The sequence below is a fragment of the Brienomyrus brachyistius genome, chromosome 23, assembly GCF_023856365.1.
Source record: "Brienomyrus brachyistius isolate T26 chromosome 23, BBRACH_0.4, whole genome shotgun sequence".
NCBI classification, from domain to species: domain Eukaryota; kingdom Metazoa; phylum Chordata; class Actinopteri; order Osteoglossiformes; family Mormyridae; genus Brienomyrus; species Brienomyrus brachyistius.
In genome coordinates, this window is record NC_064555.1 from 2,546,142 (window position 1) to 2,565,876 (window position 19,735).

Sequence of the window (19,735 nt, forward strand, 5' to 3'; positions counted from 1 at the left end):
GCAAATACTAAGTGAATAAAACTCTCACCAAGAGATCATGGAGAAATTTCCTTTATTTTTTTTTTTTTCAATTATTTTATGTAATCGGATTGACATTTATGAAGCAGCTTTTTAAGGACAGTCCGACGTAGTAAATCGCCTTCAGTAAAAGCCGGCCTTCTCTTGCCTTTGGACACAAAAGGAAACATTTATCTCCACGAAACATACGAAAATATAATTTAAAAGCACTTTCACGGACGCACATTACAATACATTCACTGTACACAGTATATGAGAACGGTCCCTTCTACACGGTGTCTGCTGCGTAATACTGTCACACCGTTAAGACCAGTATAAACTGTGGTTCCATTACGCTGCTCGCTTCTGGGTCGTGTTTATGAGTGTTTGACATCCCGAGGTGGAATCTGGAGATGGCTTGCTTGCGCTCCCCCTCCCTGAACCGCCGCCAAACCGCACTGTGGCCGGGACGTCCAAGTTGGGCCACACTCACGCAAGGTCAGTGAGGAGGCTCTGGAATGCTTTGCTCACAAATAACCCACCCCATGCTCTCTCATCCCACCATCCATTGATCTGTGCGCAGTCGTAACTCTTCCCCCTAGCCACATGACCATTCCCACGTTACAGTGACATCATCCAGACAGACTGGGGGCGGAGGAGGTCCTCACAAGAGCCACAAAGCAGGGGTAACATTTGGCAAACTGGATTACACTGGACTGGCAAGGTGGCTGACTGGTAACACGTTCAAACACACATACATGCACACAGACATACACGCACAGGCACATACATGCACACACACATACACGCACAGGCACACGCATACACAAAATCCTGCCAGTGGCTGCAGGATCCGCAGAAGTCTGGGCCGAGCACCCTGAACGAGGACCTGCCATCGCCACACAAAGCAGACAACACTATCGATAAGGCCTGAAGACCGAGGACTCAGAACAACTGTGAAAGGGCTTCGTGCCACAATAACGTGACCTGGAATACAAGGCAGTCGTACATCATATGTAAAAAAGGAAACGATCACAACACGTGAGCCACACAGGAGGCGTGAAGGCGATGACCTCTGACCCGGACGTGACCTTCCTCAGCAAACTCCAGTGCGATAGTTCACTGGCCGCCCGCAGGCCGGGAGGAAGAGCGCGGCAGGCAACAGGACGAGAGAAAAGAAAACCGCCCAGAGTCTATTGGCAACTGGTTAATACAAAGTGCTTAAAAGGGACATGATCTGGGGGGCTCACTGGGAAGCTGAGGAACAGTAAGATCTGAACACTGATGAGTCTTCTGGAAATGCTGGAAACCTGGGGGGGGGGCGGGGGGGCTGTCACCCTCAGGGGTCTGAAGAATGACAGGACAAAATAACATAAGGGGCCTTTAAATGTCGAAATAAACATAAAAATAAAGTAGAAAAGAAAGCTAAGAAATTAAGCATAATTGTTTTATGATTATGAACGTTTATACTTTATATATATTTATATACACACATATATAACCTATGTTTCATATTTTTAAAGTAATATTTGACAATATAGTCTAAACATGAATTTTTTTTCCTCGCCTCTTCGGATGGAGGCAGGAGGAACCATATCCACACCCTTACAACCCTTCTGGGGTGAGGATTTCCGGGAATCCCACCAGGGCAGCACCCCCTACCCCTGGGATGCTCCAATCTGCCGGCCCCTGGATTTGGGACATGGGCTCTGTCTAAGCCAGCCCTCAGGGGCCCTGAATGGTGGTGTGGGGGGGGTGTCTATCTTCTGCCTAAACTGTCTTGGACAGGTTCTTCCATCTTATCATGTTATATTATTATTATTAAAAAAAAAACATTTTTTTTTCCAGCTTTTTTTTTTTTAAACACTTAGCACCGTATGTGGAAAAGAATGAAAAACAGGTTTCATAGCTAAATGTGCAAATGTACAAAATCATCTAAAAAGACACATCGTTCCAAAATATAGAAGAGAAAGTAACATTCTAAAATAAAAGGAACTTAAAGCATGCAACGGGTGGTGTAGTGTGGGCTGGGGGAGCAAGGTCAGCAGCCGCTGGTGAAGGTGGCGAGGTTCGGTTGGCACGGCGACCAGCGCTACTGCTGCATCTTGCGGATGATGTCGGCCGACACCGGCGGGTGGAAGTTGATGGTGTGGTGCCGGAGGCCCTGAGACGTCTTGTAGCTCTTCCCACATCGGCACTTGAAGGGCTTGCGCACCCGGATCTGGGTCCGGTGGCCGTTCTTGGCGTGGTACTTGATGCCGTTCACGTTCTGGGGGCAGAAGAGGGGTTGGTTATGTGGGTCGTCATGGGAGACTGAACAGAGGAGACCTAGGAAACCCAAATCCATATAGCTTTGGGCCAACGGCACAATCGTGCATACAAACTGGCCCAATCTTCCCAGAAGTTTATGCTCCTCCCACCACAATTTCCTGTCAATAAAAGGAAATATCCGCTTAAAAAGCATTTACTGCAGATTTTGCCTCAATGAACACAACGTGAAGACGAAACATTTTTAAAGATTCCGCCAGAGTAACATGCACCAGAAGGGAAGAATCTTCAAATTTATTGAAATTGAAAGATATTGTCCTGCACAGGTTGGACCTTCTGTTCTGAGGAACATCTCAGCATTGGCAGAGGTGGGGGGGCTCAGGCTCACCTTGTATCTCTTCTTGCAGCCCGGGACAGGGCAGGCGAAAGGCTTCTCGTCGCCTCCGTTCATGAACATGGAGCTGAGGATGGACTCGGAGCTAATCGCACTTTCGGTGGTCCACGACTCGTCGCTGTCCGATGCCTCGTAATCCACGTCCTCCTCATCGTACTCGCTACCTGGAGGGGCCAGGAATCGGGGGGTGGGGTGGGGTGGGGTGGGGTTCATGATACAGTCAGAGACGAAGAGAATGGAACTTTCCAGAAAAATCGGAGTGGTGAAGACAATGTTTTTATGTTTTTGCTGATGGGACTTTCACTTGCACAAAAATATGTTCTGAGGGCACAATGAGAAATGATTGGTACAGAGAGACAGCCAATCAGACTGCAGAGCTGGTGGGTCTAAACAACTAGAGGAAATGTCTGGCTGGTTGGTCCCGCCTCCTCTACAATCTGATTAGTTATTTCTCTGAACCAATCATTTTTCCTTTTGCCCTCAAAACATTTTTGTGTAAGTAAAACTCCCACCAGCATCTTTTTTCTTCACCCAAAAGGGCACAGAAAAGAGAAGAACCACCAGAGAGAGGGGAGTGAATCTTGTCCTGTGAGCCAGGAGGAACCGTAGCAAAGCCGGGGCCTGATATTATTCTTAAGCTGCCAGTTAGTGCTGGATTTAAATTTATGCAGAGAAAGAGGGTCATTAAAGTAGGACTGATGACAGAGATACGAGATCATCTTCCCTGGGCTCCGCTAGCCGAGGGCCAGGCCTTCACCTGGAACCACCGAACGCACTGACATACGGGTGAGGTTCTCCCCAGCCGACCGACTTCATCTCCCATATGTAAATAGGTCACATGACCCTGGAGGCTGCTGGCTTGGGACAGAATCAGAAACACCCAGAATGGGATTTAATCACGAGATTAATGCTGCTTTTAAATGCGGAGAAGCATTTCCTGCCTCCTGTCTCACGGGATTCTTGGTGCCGGTCCTGTGCGGGTCCCTCAAAGTCCGAGTCTCCCCTGCCCCGCCCTCGTCATGCTGCGCGTTTGCTGTCCTGTGCACTCAAACCCACCCAGACTCGATCCTCACCATGAGTCGCCCCCCCGAGACTGGAAATGAGACAATGTGCCCAGGTGCAATTCAGGACTCCAGTTATTTGTTAAGCTAATGTGCTGATACTATTAGCTGGTCAGACGCACGTCCCATAAGCCTCCAGGCATGACCCCATGACAAACAGGAATGTCTGGGGGTGCTGTGTGGCTCAGTGGGTTTGGACTCTGTGTCCATGATCAGAAGGTCACCAGTTCAAATCCCAGTGATTTTACCATTAGGCCCAGTTGGACTGGCTGACCTTGATCTCTCAAAATGTGTGTGTAAATTAATGTATGTATGCGAGTAACAGGCGCTAAATGCCAAAAGGACATGGGGGGGCAGGGCTACCTGTAGGCGTGCTGCTTCGGAAGGAGGAGGACGGGGTGATGGGCGGGGTCACGGGTGGGGTCAGGCTGCCACTGCTGTGCCGGGGGGGCGTGGACATGTTGCTACGCGACACACTGCCAGCCAATGACAGGGACAGTTTGGGCTGGACCTTTTTCTTCTGGGCTTCCTGTTCCCGCCTGGCGGCGTCGGTCATGAACCTGGAGCGAGGGGCAGACAGGCAGACAGACTCACGGACACGGGTGATTTACGGCTGGACAGACAGAGACAGACAGACAGGTAGATAGATAAGCAGACAGACAGACAGATAGGTTGATAGGTAGATAGAGAGGAAACATAGATAGATACATAGATAGACAGAGGGACAGACAGATAGATAGATGAAAAGTTAAAGAAAAAATTACAATTGAATTTACACGCTAGAAATCATTTCGTTTTCTTGTGGATGTTTGTGGTCTTGGAAAAAAAAACCCAAGCATGATCTTTGAAGGTCAGTACAGATAAGAGCTGGGAGGGAGTTTTGCTCGTGGGCGGGATTTTCCCAGATGAAAGGGCGGCAGCTTTTAGTGGCCATCTACATGAATTACAGTTCTGGCTGCTCCACCTTATGCAGCTCGAGTTCATTACAATGCCATCTCCTGGGATTCAAATTTCAGAGTTTTTCTCACCATCCAACCCCTTAAACTCCCTATCTTCTACTCCCCATATCGCAGACCCAGTACTGGTTCCATGGGAACAGGGCAGGCAGCGCTAACGGAGACATCGCTGTCTCCACGGGAACCGGGCGCCGACATAACGACGGTACTCCCGTCACGCGCAATCCACCTCCGTTGATAGCGAAATGCTGCCCCCCTGAGGCCAAAGGTAAAACATACAAACCTAGTTTGCAGAAAAAGAGTCTGCTCAAAACTCAAAGGAGGTCCTTCAATATTAAGTAAAAAGGACAAAACCCCCAGACGTGTACACACACACACACACACACACACACACACACACACACACACACACACACACACACAGCGGGCATGCAAACACACGGTGCCTGCCCACAGAGACCCTGCCAATGTGGACCGTCTCTCTACCCTGCAGCCAACCACTGGAAAGTTTAACTCTGTTTAATTAGCCAGAGACTTCCTTTGAAGGCTTCTGCATGCGTGCTTGTGTGCGTATGAGTGGTTTAGTCAGAGTGTGTGTGTGTGTGTGTGTCCGTTGCCAGTAATCACCCTCAGATTCAGGCAGACCGAGAGCCACTGGATCCAGTTCCCCACTCGCCAGGCATCACTGGCGTTTGTCCCTCTCCCCATCCCTCCCCCATCCATCCCTATCTGTCTTTCCACTCTTTTCTTTTTTCCCCAATCTACAGTGCCCCCTCCACTGGCCCCCCTCCCGCCATGGAGGAGGAATGTCGGAAGGACGCTCGAACGACGCCAGTGCGCCCCCCCCACCCAGGATCGGTGACGCGCTCCTGTCACGGAGTACAGTTCTTACGCGACAGTAACGTGTGCTGGAAGATGACGGGAGAACAATGCAAACGACCTTTTCTAAAAGCATTTGCTCCCATACAGATTTTTATTTACTTAAGTTCCAGTTAGGCCGCCGAGTTCTGTTAAAGGTTTAAAACACTCTCTCTCACTCTCTCTCTCTCTCTCTCTCTCTCTCTCAGTACATTCTTGTCTACATCCAGGTGAGTTTCAGGCAAATAAACCACTCCGTGAATCTGTACTAGTAGTTAAAGATTAAAAATGCTAGCCGACTTTAAATATTTGACGTCGGGGCCCCTCCTCCTCGTGCTTGTGACTGTACTGCAGACCTGTTGGGTGACCTTAAACACAGTACATGTTTTGGGCGACGCCACCGCTCACCTGTTGATGTAACTGAGGGCCACGTAGGTGGGCTGCTGCAGCTCCTGTTTCTCCAGCACCCGGGGGTCCGTGTCTGGACAGGAAGGAGGCACCACATGGGGGGAGACAGGGTCAAAGGGCAGCCCTGCACTCACAGCAGCTGTGTGAACTCGGTGACCGAAGCACAACGCAGTCCCGATGTTGCCCAGCAGGAGGCGTGTGGGGGGCTGTTTGCATTTCCTCCATAATCGCAAGTCCATACAAGTGACATCACAGAAGTCCCCCTTCCCAGCTAGCACAGAATCCCTTACACCCCAACACTGCCGTTATCGCCATCAAACTTACAGCTACATCAGCTGATCCCGTAACAACAGCCTGCACCGAAGGAGGACCCCCCCCCCAACTCCCATAGCTGAGTGAAGTATGACATTTCCTTTCTTATTATGAAAGCACACTGCCATTGGTCAAAAATACATGATTGACAGGGTGGTGAACCAACCAGTGTGTACCACTCGAACAAACAAATTGCAATGCAGATTCCTTTATTTATAAAAGGATATTTTTCACTTAAATACTGTCACCAATAAGCCTAATTTTTCATGTAATTCGAGACCATTTTCCAAATTCCTTTGCAAAAACAAAAAAGAAACAAGTTAATGTGCTTTTGTCACTCAGGATAAGCAATAGTTCTGATTAAGGCAGCAACATGCATGCACCGGGGGGGGGGGGGGGGGGGGTGGGGGGGGATAGCGAACATGGCTTTAGGGTCACTGTAAACAGGGGGGACCTGTATTTACCGCCGTGCCCGGGGGTCCTGCCTGCGAACCTAACACCCCCACCGTTAAAAACCTGCCCTCGTTCAGGCATATAATTAAAAAGCAGCAGCCACGCTGTAGCTCGGCCCCCCCCCCCCCCCGCCGTGTTTAGTTTCATTTGTTGTGGCCCTTAAAAATAATCGTCAGACTCAGAGCAGGCACTTCAGAGACCGGACTTTGTCTCTCACTGTGCCTGTTCTGCAGGCTTCTTCGATAGTTTTATGGCCCCCCTGTCTTACCTGCGAGAAGGAAATCCACCCCCCACCACCCCAGACCTTTTGCTTTCTAACAAGCAAATTCTCCAGTGTGTTGCTGTGGGCCAGCGCTGCCCCCGTGTGGCTCTTTCTGGAACTGTGCCCTGCGCTCACTTGCCCAAAGGAGGGGGGTAGATTGAAGAAAAAAAAAAGAAAATTACAAAGGCAGTAAAAAGCAGGAGCTGAGTGGTGTGGAAGACCGGGATTCGCAGAGGATTTCCCATCAGTCAGGCTTTGCCCTGAGGCCTACACAAACCATGTAGCTGTATTTCAGATCAAATGAAAAACTTCTACAGAACAAAAAAACCGAGACCGAGGCAGGCCTCCTTTCCCGCAATGGAGACCGAGGCAGGCCTCCTTTCCCGCAATGGAGACCGAGGCAGGCCTCCTTTCCCGCAATGGAGACCGAGGCAGGCCTCCTTTCCCGCAATGGAGACCGAGGCAGGCCTCCTTTCCTGTAATGTGCCTACTAATTTAGAAAACACCTCATCTTTGACTCAGGAGGCTTAAAATATACAGCATTTCATTTTAATATTTTTTTCCTGACACAATCTGGGCATAGCACCTTCCAGAACACCGCGGTACTTTCTGTGGCTGTGCACATATGCAGCTCATCCGCGGATTAGACTAGTCAGGCTGTAACTGAAAACTAAATGCACAATGGCAAACTGGCCCGAGACCAGACTGGCGATCTGTATCTCCCCAAGGTGTCAGGAGAATGTCTTTGGCTGCAAGACCAAAATCAACAGGCCTGCTTTTAGTTCCGAACGCACCATTAAACACGGTAAAGGACGGCCAAGCTTCGGGTAATTTCTAGAACAATCAGATGCCAAACTGACCCCACGCCACCAGCACGCTGCTGCAGCCACATGTGTGTATGACAAGCAGGTGACCTGTGTATGACGATCACCCCAAATGACAGCCAATAAGAGAGGAGGACCCTCCACTCCCGCCCTGAGGCCCCGCCCCCAGATGTGGGCTCCTGGCTGGCGTGACCAAGGCCTGCCCCTGTAATGGCTTGCAGATGCTCTGTTTCTCAGGGTTTTTATTTAGAATCATTAAAGTGAGGAGGGGGCTGGGGGGGGATTGGCGTTGCCGCAGCACAGCTAATGAGTCCCCGGCAGAGCCGATTTACGTGCGTCCTGTGAGTAAACAAGCTTTTCTGCGCAGTTTAACTTGAGCCATTTCAGCGCAGATGGAAACCACACAGGGCCCACCCTCGCTGATCCGAGTCCCCAGCCGCTGGACACGGGGCAGTCAGCGCCTCCGAACTGGAGCAGAATGCAGACCGGGCCCCGCGAGGCCGTCGCTGAGGAGTCGGCAGGGAGACGGAGGCGGCCTGGTTCCCACGGCGACGGTGCCGTCACTGCTTTGCCTTTCAGATGGACACAGTCCCAGGTTCAGGCCAGACCATAAACTCACCACAGTAACAGTCAGGAGCAGTTAGGTTCTCAGTGAAAGTCACACACCTGGCTGCAAGACAGAAAACATTCAGCCCATGTACAACCTCTGCTTAACACCAGCTCCCTCAGCAGCCCACTGATCAATACGCTGCAGCACTTCATAAATTAGAGTACGCTGCCACCCCCCCCCCCCCCCATACAGGTGGTCCACAAAGGTGGTCTTTAATTGCCCTTTTAATATTTATTTAACAGCCTGCTTCTGGGAAGCAAAGCCTTCCTCTTTACACACGAGCGTGTGTGTGTGCGTGTGTGTGTTTGTGCGTGTGTATGTGTGTTTGTGCGCGTGTGTGTGTGTGTGTGTGTATGTGTGTTTGTGCGCGTGTGTGTGTGTGTGTGTGTATGTGTGTTTGTGCGCGTGTGTGTGTGTGTGTGTGTATGTGTGTTTGTGCGCGTGTGTGTGTGTGCGCGCTCATGTGAGACTGAGGGAGCAAGTTTACTTTCATACTCCTTGTGCATTTTGTACCTTTTTTGTCCAAAAAACAGATTTATTTATGCATCACAGGAGCATGAATCTGCCATAACATTAAAACCACCTGCCTAATATTGTGCAGGTTCCTCCTCGTGCCCCCAAAACCATCGAGGCATGGACTCCACAAGACCTCAGGAAGTGTCCTGTGCTATCTGGCACCAAGATATCAGATCTTTTTAGTCCCGTAAGCGGTGAGTTGAGGGCTCCGTGGATCAGATCCACAAATGCTGGTTCGGATTGAGATTTGGGAGATTTGGAGGCCAAGTCAACACCTTGAACCCTTTTCATGTTCCTCAGACCATTCCTGAATGATTTTTCGCAGTGTGGCAGGGTGCATTGTCCTGCTGGAATAGGCCACTACCATCAGGGAGTACGGTTGCCATGACGAGATGAACCTGATCTGCAGCAATGTTTAAATAGGTGGTGTCAAGGTAACATCCGCATGAATGCCAGGAGCCAAGGTTTCCCAGCAGAACATTGCAGAGAGCATCACACTGCCTCTGCCGGCTTGCCTTCCTCCCATAGTGCATCCTGGTAGCATCTCTTGCTATTGACGTGGCCATTACAGGCGCTTTCGGCGGTGGACAGGGGTCAGCATGGATCTGCAGCTACGAAGCCCCATACACAACAGACTGCAAAGCACTGTATGTTCTGACACCTTTCTGTCACAGCCAGCATTAACATCAATTTGCGCTACAGTAGCTCTCCTGTGGGATCAGACCAGACAGGCAACCCTTCACTCTCCATGTGCATCAGTGATCCTTGGGAGTCCATGACCCCATCGCGGATCCCCCATTGTGTGATGTTCACCGGTTGGCCTTCCTTTTGGTAGGTACCACTGCATACCGGGAACCTCCCACAAGGCCTGCAGTTTTGCAGATGCTCTGACCCAGGGTCTAGCCATCACAGTTTGACCTTTGTCAGCGTCGCTCAGATCCTCACGCTTGTCCATTGCTTCCCACTTCAGGAACTGACTGTCCTCTTTGCCTAATACACAACGGCACCCTTCACAGGCACCACTGCAACGACAGAATCGGCATTATTCACTTCACCTGTCAGCTTTTAACGTTACAGCTGATTGCTGTTGGTGTTTGACTTCTGGCTTTCGCAGAAACTGAACATTTTAATACATTTGACAGGGCTGGAGTAACACTTGAGAGTGATAAGGGGGTGAAAAATCGAGAGAGAGAGAGAGAGAGAGAGAGAGAGAGAGAGGAATGGGGAACAGGTGCGAGAGAGAAAGAGGGAGATGGAAAGAGAAAGATGGAGGAATAGAGGGGAAAGAGGAAAAAGGGGAAAAGTCTGAGGACAGGGGAGACACTGTGGGGACTCTGCGTTTGCCCCAGACAGTGATGAACCGTCTGACACATTCAGTACAGGCGAGAATCCTGTACTGCCTAAGATCCACTTTACACACGAGCGTGTGTGTGTGTGTGTGTGTGTGTGTGTGTGTGTGTGTGTGTGTGTGTGAGAGAGAGAGAGAGCTCAGGACATGCAGGTTTCTGAATTAGCTACAGTGCCCAATTCACCGTTGTTACACTGACAGAGGAATCCAGGCCGCGACCTGCCAATCACGAAGGCCCTGATTGGAGGATTATGTCAGGGCGTGGCTTTGGGGGACCGTCTGGAAAACCCGGGCCGGGGTTTAGGGTGGGGGGGGTTGAAAAAAGGGGTATAATTGGGTCCACCAACTGCAGGGGGGGTGGCAGTAAATGTTCCCCAATTTTATTATTTCCGCTTAGATTCTGGCGGCAGGGGGGTGCATTCCAGAAGCTTCCAAATGAGCGTCGCACACACAGCCTCCCCTGTGCCCCCCTGTGCCCCCCCGCCTCGGAAATGGCCAGAGCAGGACCGTTAAAAGCGGCCACATCTGCGTGATCCAGTTAAACATAAAAGCGACTTAAAGCGCTTACCCACTCAGGAGGAAAAGAAAGAGGAGGAAGGAGCGCGGAGGAGGAGGAGGGGGGCACTAAGAGCCGCTCTGACTGTAAGCAAACCCGCAATCGGCCGCCATAATTCACAGCTAAAATCCGCAACGACGGGACCGCCGGCGTATCGCTGACACACCGATGACCTGCACGCTGAGTGTTAAACGCGAAAACGTTCGGGCTGCCATACGCAGCTATTCTGACCCCTTGTTTACAGCACAGAACCCTGGTGGAACAAGGTTAAGAGGCAAACATCTCAAGATGAGATACGATATTCATCACGGGGTCGAGCACCGGGGTCTGGAGAAAAGCTCCTCCCGCAAACCAATCAGATGTCAGGTCATCTTCCCAACGAACCCGGCAATATCCATTGGCCTTGCCGCCTTCGTTCTGTCAAAATAAGGCTGCAATGCGCATCTGAGCCCTTTATTTTTCTATGGGGGAGAAACAGGAAGCCTCCCAAATAAATGGCACACGCACAATTGTGATCCTTTGGTCACAGGGAAACAGTCAACATCCAATGAAAACTGGCAGCACAGACTACAGAGGCACACTGTGCCAATCAACAAGTCCTGAACACATCTTGGTCGCTGTGAATGGTTAGAAAACCACAACAAAAAGAAAAGGAAGCCAAATGGAGACAGCAGGGAATCTTCTCAGGAGGGACCGACCCGCCGCCATCAGTGAAATGCAGGGAGACACAGAGAAGCCGACGATAAGACTCCGCGATCTGCGGAACTCTCTCGTCTTAGCTGAGGTCAGTGCGGATGCCTTAACGGCAGTGTTTTACCAACCTGGTCCTCGGGGAGCCACAGACAGCCCATGTTTTTGCTCCCTCTCAGCTGTGAGGGAGCGAAAACGTGGACTGACTAGCAAGGAGTTTTGAGGGAGCGAAAACACGGACTGTCTGTGTGTCTCCGAGGACCGGGTTGGGAAACGCTGAGCTACAGTGACCAAAAATGGGACACGGGCACAATTAAAATGAACTGCTCATCAAGTTCTCCAAAAAAACCAGCTCTATGACCCTCGAGAGTCAAATTAAGAAACTTTCTGGGCAGCCGAAGCCCTGTTGTGTCTGGCCAAAAGCAAAACGCCACATTCCAAAGCGAGAGCCTCCTACTAGCGGTCAAACACTGAGGCGACATGATTTCGGGAATCTCCACTGTGACAGCTGTCCCTGCTAAGCAATCGTCAATTCTGCTCAATTCCGGAAAAATCCGGCAGGACGCAGGGGCGTCTGAGCCGAAGGGGAAGCCAACCACGGGGTGAACATGAAGTTTATCGGAACAGCAGCTTAAGAGCGCGGTGCCCCATTTAAGGAGCGATTACGTCTCCACACGGCCCCACTGAGGACTATGATGCTTTCAGCATTAAACTACATTTTATGTCAGTGTTTCATTAAAATGAACAACTCCGATTTTTTTAATAAAATAAAATAAAAATAAGACCATCAAATGTTCAATTTTGGATGATGATGATCGAACGCAAACACAATGTCAGAAATATATTTAAAAAATTAGCAGTTAGCAAGAATCCTTGCAACTGCACTGTACGCCTTCCTGCTGCTATAGGAGCTACAGCTAAACTACTACACACCTCCGAGTCAGAATTACTCCTGATTCACAGGCGCTACAACAATGAACGACTATCAGAATAATCCGCATCACATAATCCATATTACAGTAAGGAATCAGTCTGATTCGCTCAAAATTCAATCCGGGCTGAGAATCTTTCCGAAATCATTTTGGGGGCCCAAAATCCACGTGGACACTGGAGTGAACTGTTAACGGCGCCTTTCCACGGACAGTAACCTCTGCGGAAAACACACCAATTTGTTTTATACTCTTAAGGCTGAGTCAACACAATTAAAGAAAATGTTAGTACTTGCAGCCAGCCCCATCACCTCTCGCAATTAGTATGGCCTGTTTTCTTTCCACTAGGTGCTCTGCTGTTTTACCTACATGATACCAGAAAGAGATGAAGGGTCTGTTTCCATAAACATGTTTTAAATTAGCCGGCCGGTAATTAAAAACAAAAACTCAAGGGAGATTTACACGCGTTTTAATTCTTTTAAAAAAAAAAAAAAAAAAAAAAAAAAGATAGAGGATTTTTGCTATTGGTGCTATAGCGGCCCCTACTGTTCACTCATGTGAACAGCATGCCAACGGGAGCTCAGCAGCCCAAGAATGTCCGCTGTTCCTGCCAGGCTCCTAATTAAGACAAAGAATGTGTTTTAATGCCCTGCGAGCAGCAGGCCACCGGATGAGGGAAAGAATCACGCAAAAGTTCCCTGTAATTAGCGCTCTCTGAGCTCGGCGGGACACGGCGACTTTCGCACTGCCGCGGGCGGAACCAGGATGGCGGATATGGAGGGGGATGGGAGGCGTATCTCCACTCTGGGACACACTAATTGCCTCATTATGGCCCAATGGGTCATTTAGACCCTTTCTACTTAGACTCACACCTTGGAAATGAGCGAGTGTGGAAATCGGAAAATGAGTAGAGCGTCAGAAAATGCAAACAGAGGCCAAAACACCCGGCCCTGATCAGCGGGCGGCCTCACCTGTGGGGGGGGGGGGGGACACTTTACACGCTTACAGAAATTGGGGGAGCACTTTGTGTTTCTCATGCTGCATGCCACAGAGGGGGCCGCTATCCCAAGTTTAGTCACAAGGCGGGAACCTTAAAAGAAACATGTTCGAGAAGTGAGGGGAAAAAACACTGTGAAAACAGGTACGACCAACGAAAGCAACACAAGGGCCAGGCGATCTGGAGCCCTCTGCTGGCCACCAGTGTTACAGCGTGTTACACCAGAGTGTTACTATTTAAATACGAAACAGTGTTAAGTAATAATGCGGCACGTAAAAAGTGTAGAGCACAGAAAACTCACATCATCGCACTGATTTGAAGAGCTGCTGCATTGCCTCAGAGACCAAACATAATGTCTGTATTTTGTTTGTATTATCTGCAAGCCAGTTTTAGTTTAAGTTTGGTTTAATAACACATACTTGTGAAAGAGATCAGACAGAAAGGGACGGGGCTTGGCTGAGAGGCAGGTAGGTGCAGGTGGTAACATGAGACTGGAAAATGCCTCTGAGAAAGTATGTCGACAAAGGATTTAATTCATAGTGAATCAGAGCAGAATAACAATTCTTCAGTGAGAGGTCATGTCATGCTTTCAAACAACATGCAGGTATGCGAATGTGCGACTCAGCTGTCCATAGAGTGTGTGTGTGTGTGTGTGTGTGTGTGTGTGTGAGGGACTGGCGTCCAATCCAGGGTGTCCCCTGCCTCATGCCTCCCAGGATAGACCACAGTTCAGGAAAGCTCAACTGGATACAAATTACAAAACGCGTTTCGATTTATAATTTTACCGTGCTAAATGCTCAACATTCACTCCTGGATCATCAGACATAAAATGCATGATTTTAAGGCAATTTACATCACAGAAAAGTCAGGATAACATCCTAATGAAACCCTCCATCGCATACCGGAAAAATACCTTCCGCATACCGACTCTAGCACCCTAAGACAGCACAGCGGTGGAGCTTGTGATGACAGTCAGTGTGCGATTCAGTGCTGGACCATCACTGCCTACTGCAGCCGCTATGACTGCTAATGAAGCACCTGCTGGTTTGTAAGCCGACTGGATATATGAAACAATCCTCAGTGGTACAAAGATTAAAGTGGGGTGATCGCCACTGGGGGGCGCTAGTCATCTTTCACCAAGAGGCACAGAAGACCGGGCTGGTTTTCCGCTGGGTGGGTTAAGCAGCAGGATGCATCCATACGCTCCGCTAATGGGTGAGAAAGGGGGAGTATTAAAAGTAATAAAGCTGCTAAATGTCTCTGCTTTCAGTGAGGCAGGTCCACTCAACCTCTATGGCTACTTTGACACCTGGGGTTATAAACATCGCCATGACCCATCATGACCACTAGATGGCAGAAGTGCTTCATGTGTGTATGTGTGTATGTGTGTGTGTGTGTGTGTATGTGTGTATGTGTGTGTGTGTGTGTGTGTGTGTGTGTGTGGGCAGACCAAGCATTCCAGAAAAACCATCAGCCGTATACACTGTCAGTATCGAGCTCCTTCTTAGTGACAGACATTTTATAAGCGTGATCTTTGGATGGTAAGAAAGGCTGGGATGTCCGCTGCCTGTCACTTGAGAATGTTGTGCTCCAATACTGGAAATGGAGACCCAGTCCACGGGACAGGAACAAACACAGGGGCCCATGGTGGCTCCTCATAATCTACAATTGACTATTGATTTATTATTTTTTTTAAACCGAGTGTGGAGATGAGGCGCGAGGCCGGGCGGGGTGAGGCTCTAAGGACACAGCCTGCAGAATCAGCTCATTAACACTGGGGTCAACTCCGTAACCCCAGAGGAAATCTATAGGGCCGAAGCTCTCCTCATCAGCCGTTTCCACGGGGGGTCAATAACAGGGGTCAGACGGACAAATCAGACAGACCGCAGCACCGAAGTGATCGCCGGGCCACAGAAGAGAAGGTGCCGGAAGGCCCAGCACCGACCTGGGTTAAAACACCGCGTCCGGGGCCAGGAAGGAGACTCCCGCCAATCACAGATAACCCGTCAGTCATCAGTCTGTGCGAGGGCAGTGGAGGGGGGGTGGGGGGGGGCATCTCTTTTGTCTGAAAGGCAGCAGGTGTACGCCGCCATATCCGATGGAACCAGCCCACCCATCCCCCCAACTGGTGACAGCTTGTCCCCATGGAAACCAGTTCAGTGAAGCATACCCCCATCCCATGGACACACAGCTGTTCCTGCAAAACACAGTGATGCATGCAAAGGACTGACCCCCCCCCCCCCCACTCCATTAAAAATATAAACATACACACACCCAGCAAAGCTGTACCTATGCTTGAGTATTACATACACATACATGCACGTATTTTACATACTCACTCCTTATGCGTACATGTATTAAAATGGTCCGGTTTAGTCTTAATTTCATGGTACTCATTCTCAGTCATACTCATTTAATGTCCTTATTTTGTGTTTTTATGGAGAATATGTCAGTTTCGCACAAAAACGCTTTTATATTACGGTAAGATATTTCCTGATAAAATTACCGATTCCCAGTTAGCAGGAATGAGTCATTTATTTATGGACAGAAATAACATTAACTACATTTATCACCCGGTTCTTGCTCCAGTGTGCGACTAAATGTGCAGATTAATCTTTAGAGCCAAGCATGTGACACCGGCGAGACCGAATAAATTATCCGCAAACAGATGAGTTAATAATACACGCATTTCTTGTACCATGTATACAAAACACGGGTTGCCTTTTCGCCTCCCGGTACAATAACCGCTAACATCGCTGAACATGTCAGACCAGGCAACCCAAAACGGATGCGTGTGCAACGGCGGTGACCTGGGGCGTCACCGGGACACAGCAAAGGTGCAGGAGACGCCTCCTCCGTCCGGCTAAAATCGCCACAGCAAAGACCCCTTCATGGCCGACCAGGTGCTCTGGCAGCAGTGGGGGAGGGACACACAAAGGGCTAGTCTCAGCATGGGGGAGAGCTCCGAAACCCAAACAGCACGCTCTGCCGCCTATCCGGTCACACGCCGGCCCGTCGGCCCCAAAGCCACATTTCATAACTCCGTCACACCATCTACCTACAGCGATGCCCTGAAAGGAAGTGAGAATCAGTCAGAGAGAAGCAGGAAGTTCTTTGGAGCAATCTGATTACTTCAGACAGACTTCAGTCACACGGTTAAAACTGACCATCCATCCATTCCGCCTCCAATATCCAGGGTGAACCTAGAGTCCAACCCAGCAAGGCTGAGGCTGCTGATTTATCACAGGGCTCATTCTCGCTCAAGAGAGTTTCACTTACACAAAAATGCTCTCAGGGAAGAATAAAAAAATAATTGGTTCAGAGAGATAACCAATAAGATTGTAGAAGAGGAGGGACTGAGGCATCTGATTGGTTGGTCACGCCTCTAGTTGCTTGGACCCACCTCCTCTACAATCTGATTATCTTTCTGAACCAATCATTTTTCTTTCTGCCCTCAGTACATTTTTGTGCAAGTAAAACTCCGATGAGTCACATTCTCATGCACTAAGGGAAACCTAGAGACGCTAAATTAGAGTGGACATCTTTGGTTGGAGAACACCCACATGAACACAGAAAGAACACAAACGCAAACCCCAGGCAGGCAGGCAGGCAAGGAATCAAACCCACAACCAAAACGAATCAAGGCTACAGCATCACCCAGTCAGCGAATCTGGCTTTGACTTGTCACAAGCGTGTGAAAACACACAACCTCTCTGCGCCATCAAGCCGCTGGAGGCTTCAGTCGACTACAGACAGGATTTTAAGTGGCGTCTTCAGGACAGAGATCAGGAGGCATCCGTGCAGCTTGGGGGCGTTTCTCATAGCTGCACCATCACTCGTAGGCTCATCCTGGGTCTCCAGCTGAGAAGAACCTCAACTCCAGCATGAGAGAGACCCACGGGAGAGGCTTTGGGGTCTGCAGGAACATGCGTGTTACCGGCCCAAACACCAGCCAGCAAATCCAATAATCCCCCAGTCAATTAAAGTAATTAAATCTGAGGCTTCCCAGGGCAGCTGAGGCAGAATGAACATATTGGTAAAAAGAGTCGTACATTAAAAAAAATTACTGACAGACTTCACAAATACCGCCCCCCCACAAACACAGAGTACTGTTTGATCCTTAAAACAGTTATATAATGCTTCCAAACAGCTGATGCGCTTACAGACACGCAAGCAAGATGTTTGAAGTTCAGATAAATGTGACTAAACCAGACTTTGCCATCTACTGTAACCTCTTCATTAATACCTGTTGTACGTTGTTAAATAAAATGTTTTATCTGCCAAATAAAATAAATGTAAAAATATGCATATGTGCCTTTAGCTGGAACCACAGACCAGTGGATCTATGTTATTTGCAAAAATAATGTACATAACATGCCCTGTAACATGCCCAGGAAGTAATAACATGCCCCCCCCCCCCCCCATCTGCTACTAATGCCCCTGTCCTGGACAAGTATTTGGGGAAAAAATAGATGTTAACGTTCCATACAGATATTACAAGGGGTGGACATTTTCATGTCTGCATCGGAATTTGCACGCATATAGTAAAATGTTGAAAGAAACTTTCACACACGTGCATATTTCACATGTAAAATGCGCTTAGACAATAACAAGATGCCATTTGCACATCTGGCTATTAAGCTGAGCAGCAGTCAGTCTGCGACTCCGTTAACAGTGACAGGGGAATCCACAGGAAGTAATGCTTTTACTTACAGTAAAGTGCGCTAAACTGCATTAAAATAGCAGCTCTAGCGCAGAATACAGACAAGCGCGCGTAAAAAAGCGGGTTTAAATCGGGATATGGGCAACAAGTGACAATTTATATACTGATATGGTAGTGAGTCTGATACGGGGGGCGTTAGCTTTCGTTTTCACACAGCTGATTGCTTGTTATCATCGTCCTGAAACAAAATATCTGTGAGGCGATTTCGTCTCATCGCAGGGCGGTGATTTTGCCCGAGTTTATCCCCCCCGGTTAATGGCAACCCGGTGCTGAGCTCCAGCAAAGTTTTAACGTGGCCGCGGCTCAGCATGGCAGCCGTGCGCGTTTCCTCCGGCCGTGCAGCATGCGAGGCGGCCCGGGCGGCCCCACGTCTTCCCCCTTTCCCTTCCCCATCCCGGAAGCGACTGAAAGGCCCGTCCATCGCCTTTAAACTGCGTGCAAATCCGCCGGCGGAGCCACCGTGTATATAAAGGAAAGCGGCTGCAGGAAGGTGGCTGTGCAGAGCCGGGCCTAGCCGCACACACGGGGGAGGGGGGGTGACAATCACTCCGGACGGGAGGGGGAGGCGAGGATCGTGCGGAGGTTGTGTGCCGTGAGATGGGCGCCTCCACAGCCTGGCTGGCGCTTTTGTTACACTGGGACAGACAGCAAACCCGGGTGCGGCTGCCTGCTATACCGTGCATTAACAAAATACGTCTAAATCATCAGATCCCCGTCCGCACCACACCTAAGAGAGAGCGCTGTCAGCACGTAGCGGCGGAATGGCTGCCTCCCCTTTCCCGCAAAGCCCATGCGGACGCGGTGCGCCTTTTCTCCAGCCAATCCCTCCCTCCCTCCTTCCTTCCACCACCAGCACCCCGCGCCGCCGCCGGTGCCTTACCGATGTGGCTGTCCTCGATGTGCACGATCAGCTCGGCCAGCGACTCGAAGTGGAGCCCGCAGCCCCGGAACCTGCAGGAATTGGAGAAGAAGGAGGCGGCGGCGATGCCCGTCATGATGGTGCATTTAACGCGGCAGGAGCAGCGGGGGGCGAGGAGGGAGCGCAGCACGGAGACACCGGCGGCCAGGCAGCGGCGGCGGCGGCGGCAGCTGGAGCAGCGGCTCGACCCGGAGGGGAGGGGAGGAGAGCAGAGGGGAGGGGTGGAGGGGTGGAAGGCGGAGGGGAGGGGGTGCCCCGTGACGTCATCGCTACCTGTTGCCCTCTTCACCCTCCGACTTCTGATTATACCCTGTAAGAGCTTTGGTGCTATCCAACATCTGCACAGTCCAGTGCAACATCACCGACCTCTCCTTAGAATGACCACCATTAAGTTATAGTACAACCCAGATAAAACTCCTTCCCTCTTGTCCCGGGGGCATGTAAGTCCTCATAAGAGTTTGTTGTGCATGATAACTGTATATTAGTACCTGACCATTTTCATGGGACAAATTTAAAGTAATGACTATCCCCCACCCACCAACAAAAAAGTCTGTTTCTGTCACTTATGGCGATTTTAAAATCTCTTATTCTGATGTAGACCTGTATTCAGAAAATATACTAAATGGCATATAATTACAAAAACAGGAACAACGC

The 19,735-nt window shown here is 49.8% G+C and overlaps 1 protein-coding gene across 1 annotated transcript; it reads right to left on the reverse strand.

The window, feature by feature from the left end:
- Nucleotides 1-35: 35 nt before the first annotated feature.
- On the reverse strand, nucleotides 36-19,282 carry LOC125718852 (juxtaposed with another zinc finger protein 1-like). Its single transcript, XM_048993025.1, has 5 exons — nucleotides 19,043-19,282; nucleotides 5,943-6,015; nucleotides 4,084-4,280; nucleotides 2,654-2,823; nucleotides 36-2,266 (listed from the first exon to the last, which is right to left on the reverse strand). The coding sequence occupies exons 1-5, from the start codon at nucleotides 19,155-19,157 to the stop codon at nucleotides 2,090-2,092; spliced, it is 732 nt and encodes a 243-aa protein (XP_048848982.1). The 5' UTR covers nucleotides 19,158-19,282; the 3' UTR covers nucleotides 36-2,089.
- Between the last annotated feature and the right edge of the window lie 453 nt (nucleotides 19,283-19,735).

Excerpts from the sequence above, each read along its gene's own strand:
- LOC125718852 (XM_048993025.1), bottom strand. The coding sequence starts at position 19,157 with ATGACGGGCATCGCCGCCGCCTCCTTCTTCTCCAATTCCTGCAGGTTC. Across the intron at positions 2,824-4,083 it reads CCGAAGCAGCACGCCTACAG|GTAGCGAGTACGATGAGGAG; the intron begins GTAGCCCTGCCC and ends TGGCCCCTCCAG. Across the intron at positions 2,267-2,653 it reads GCTGCAAGAAGAGATACAAG|AACGTGAACGGCATCAAGTA; the intron begins GTGAGCCTGAGC and ends TTCTGCCCCCAG.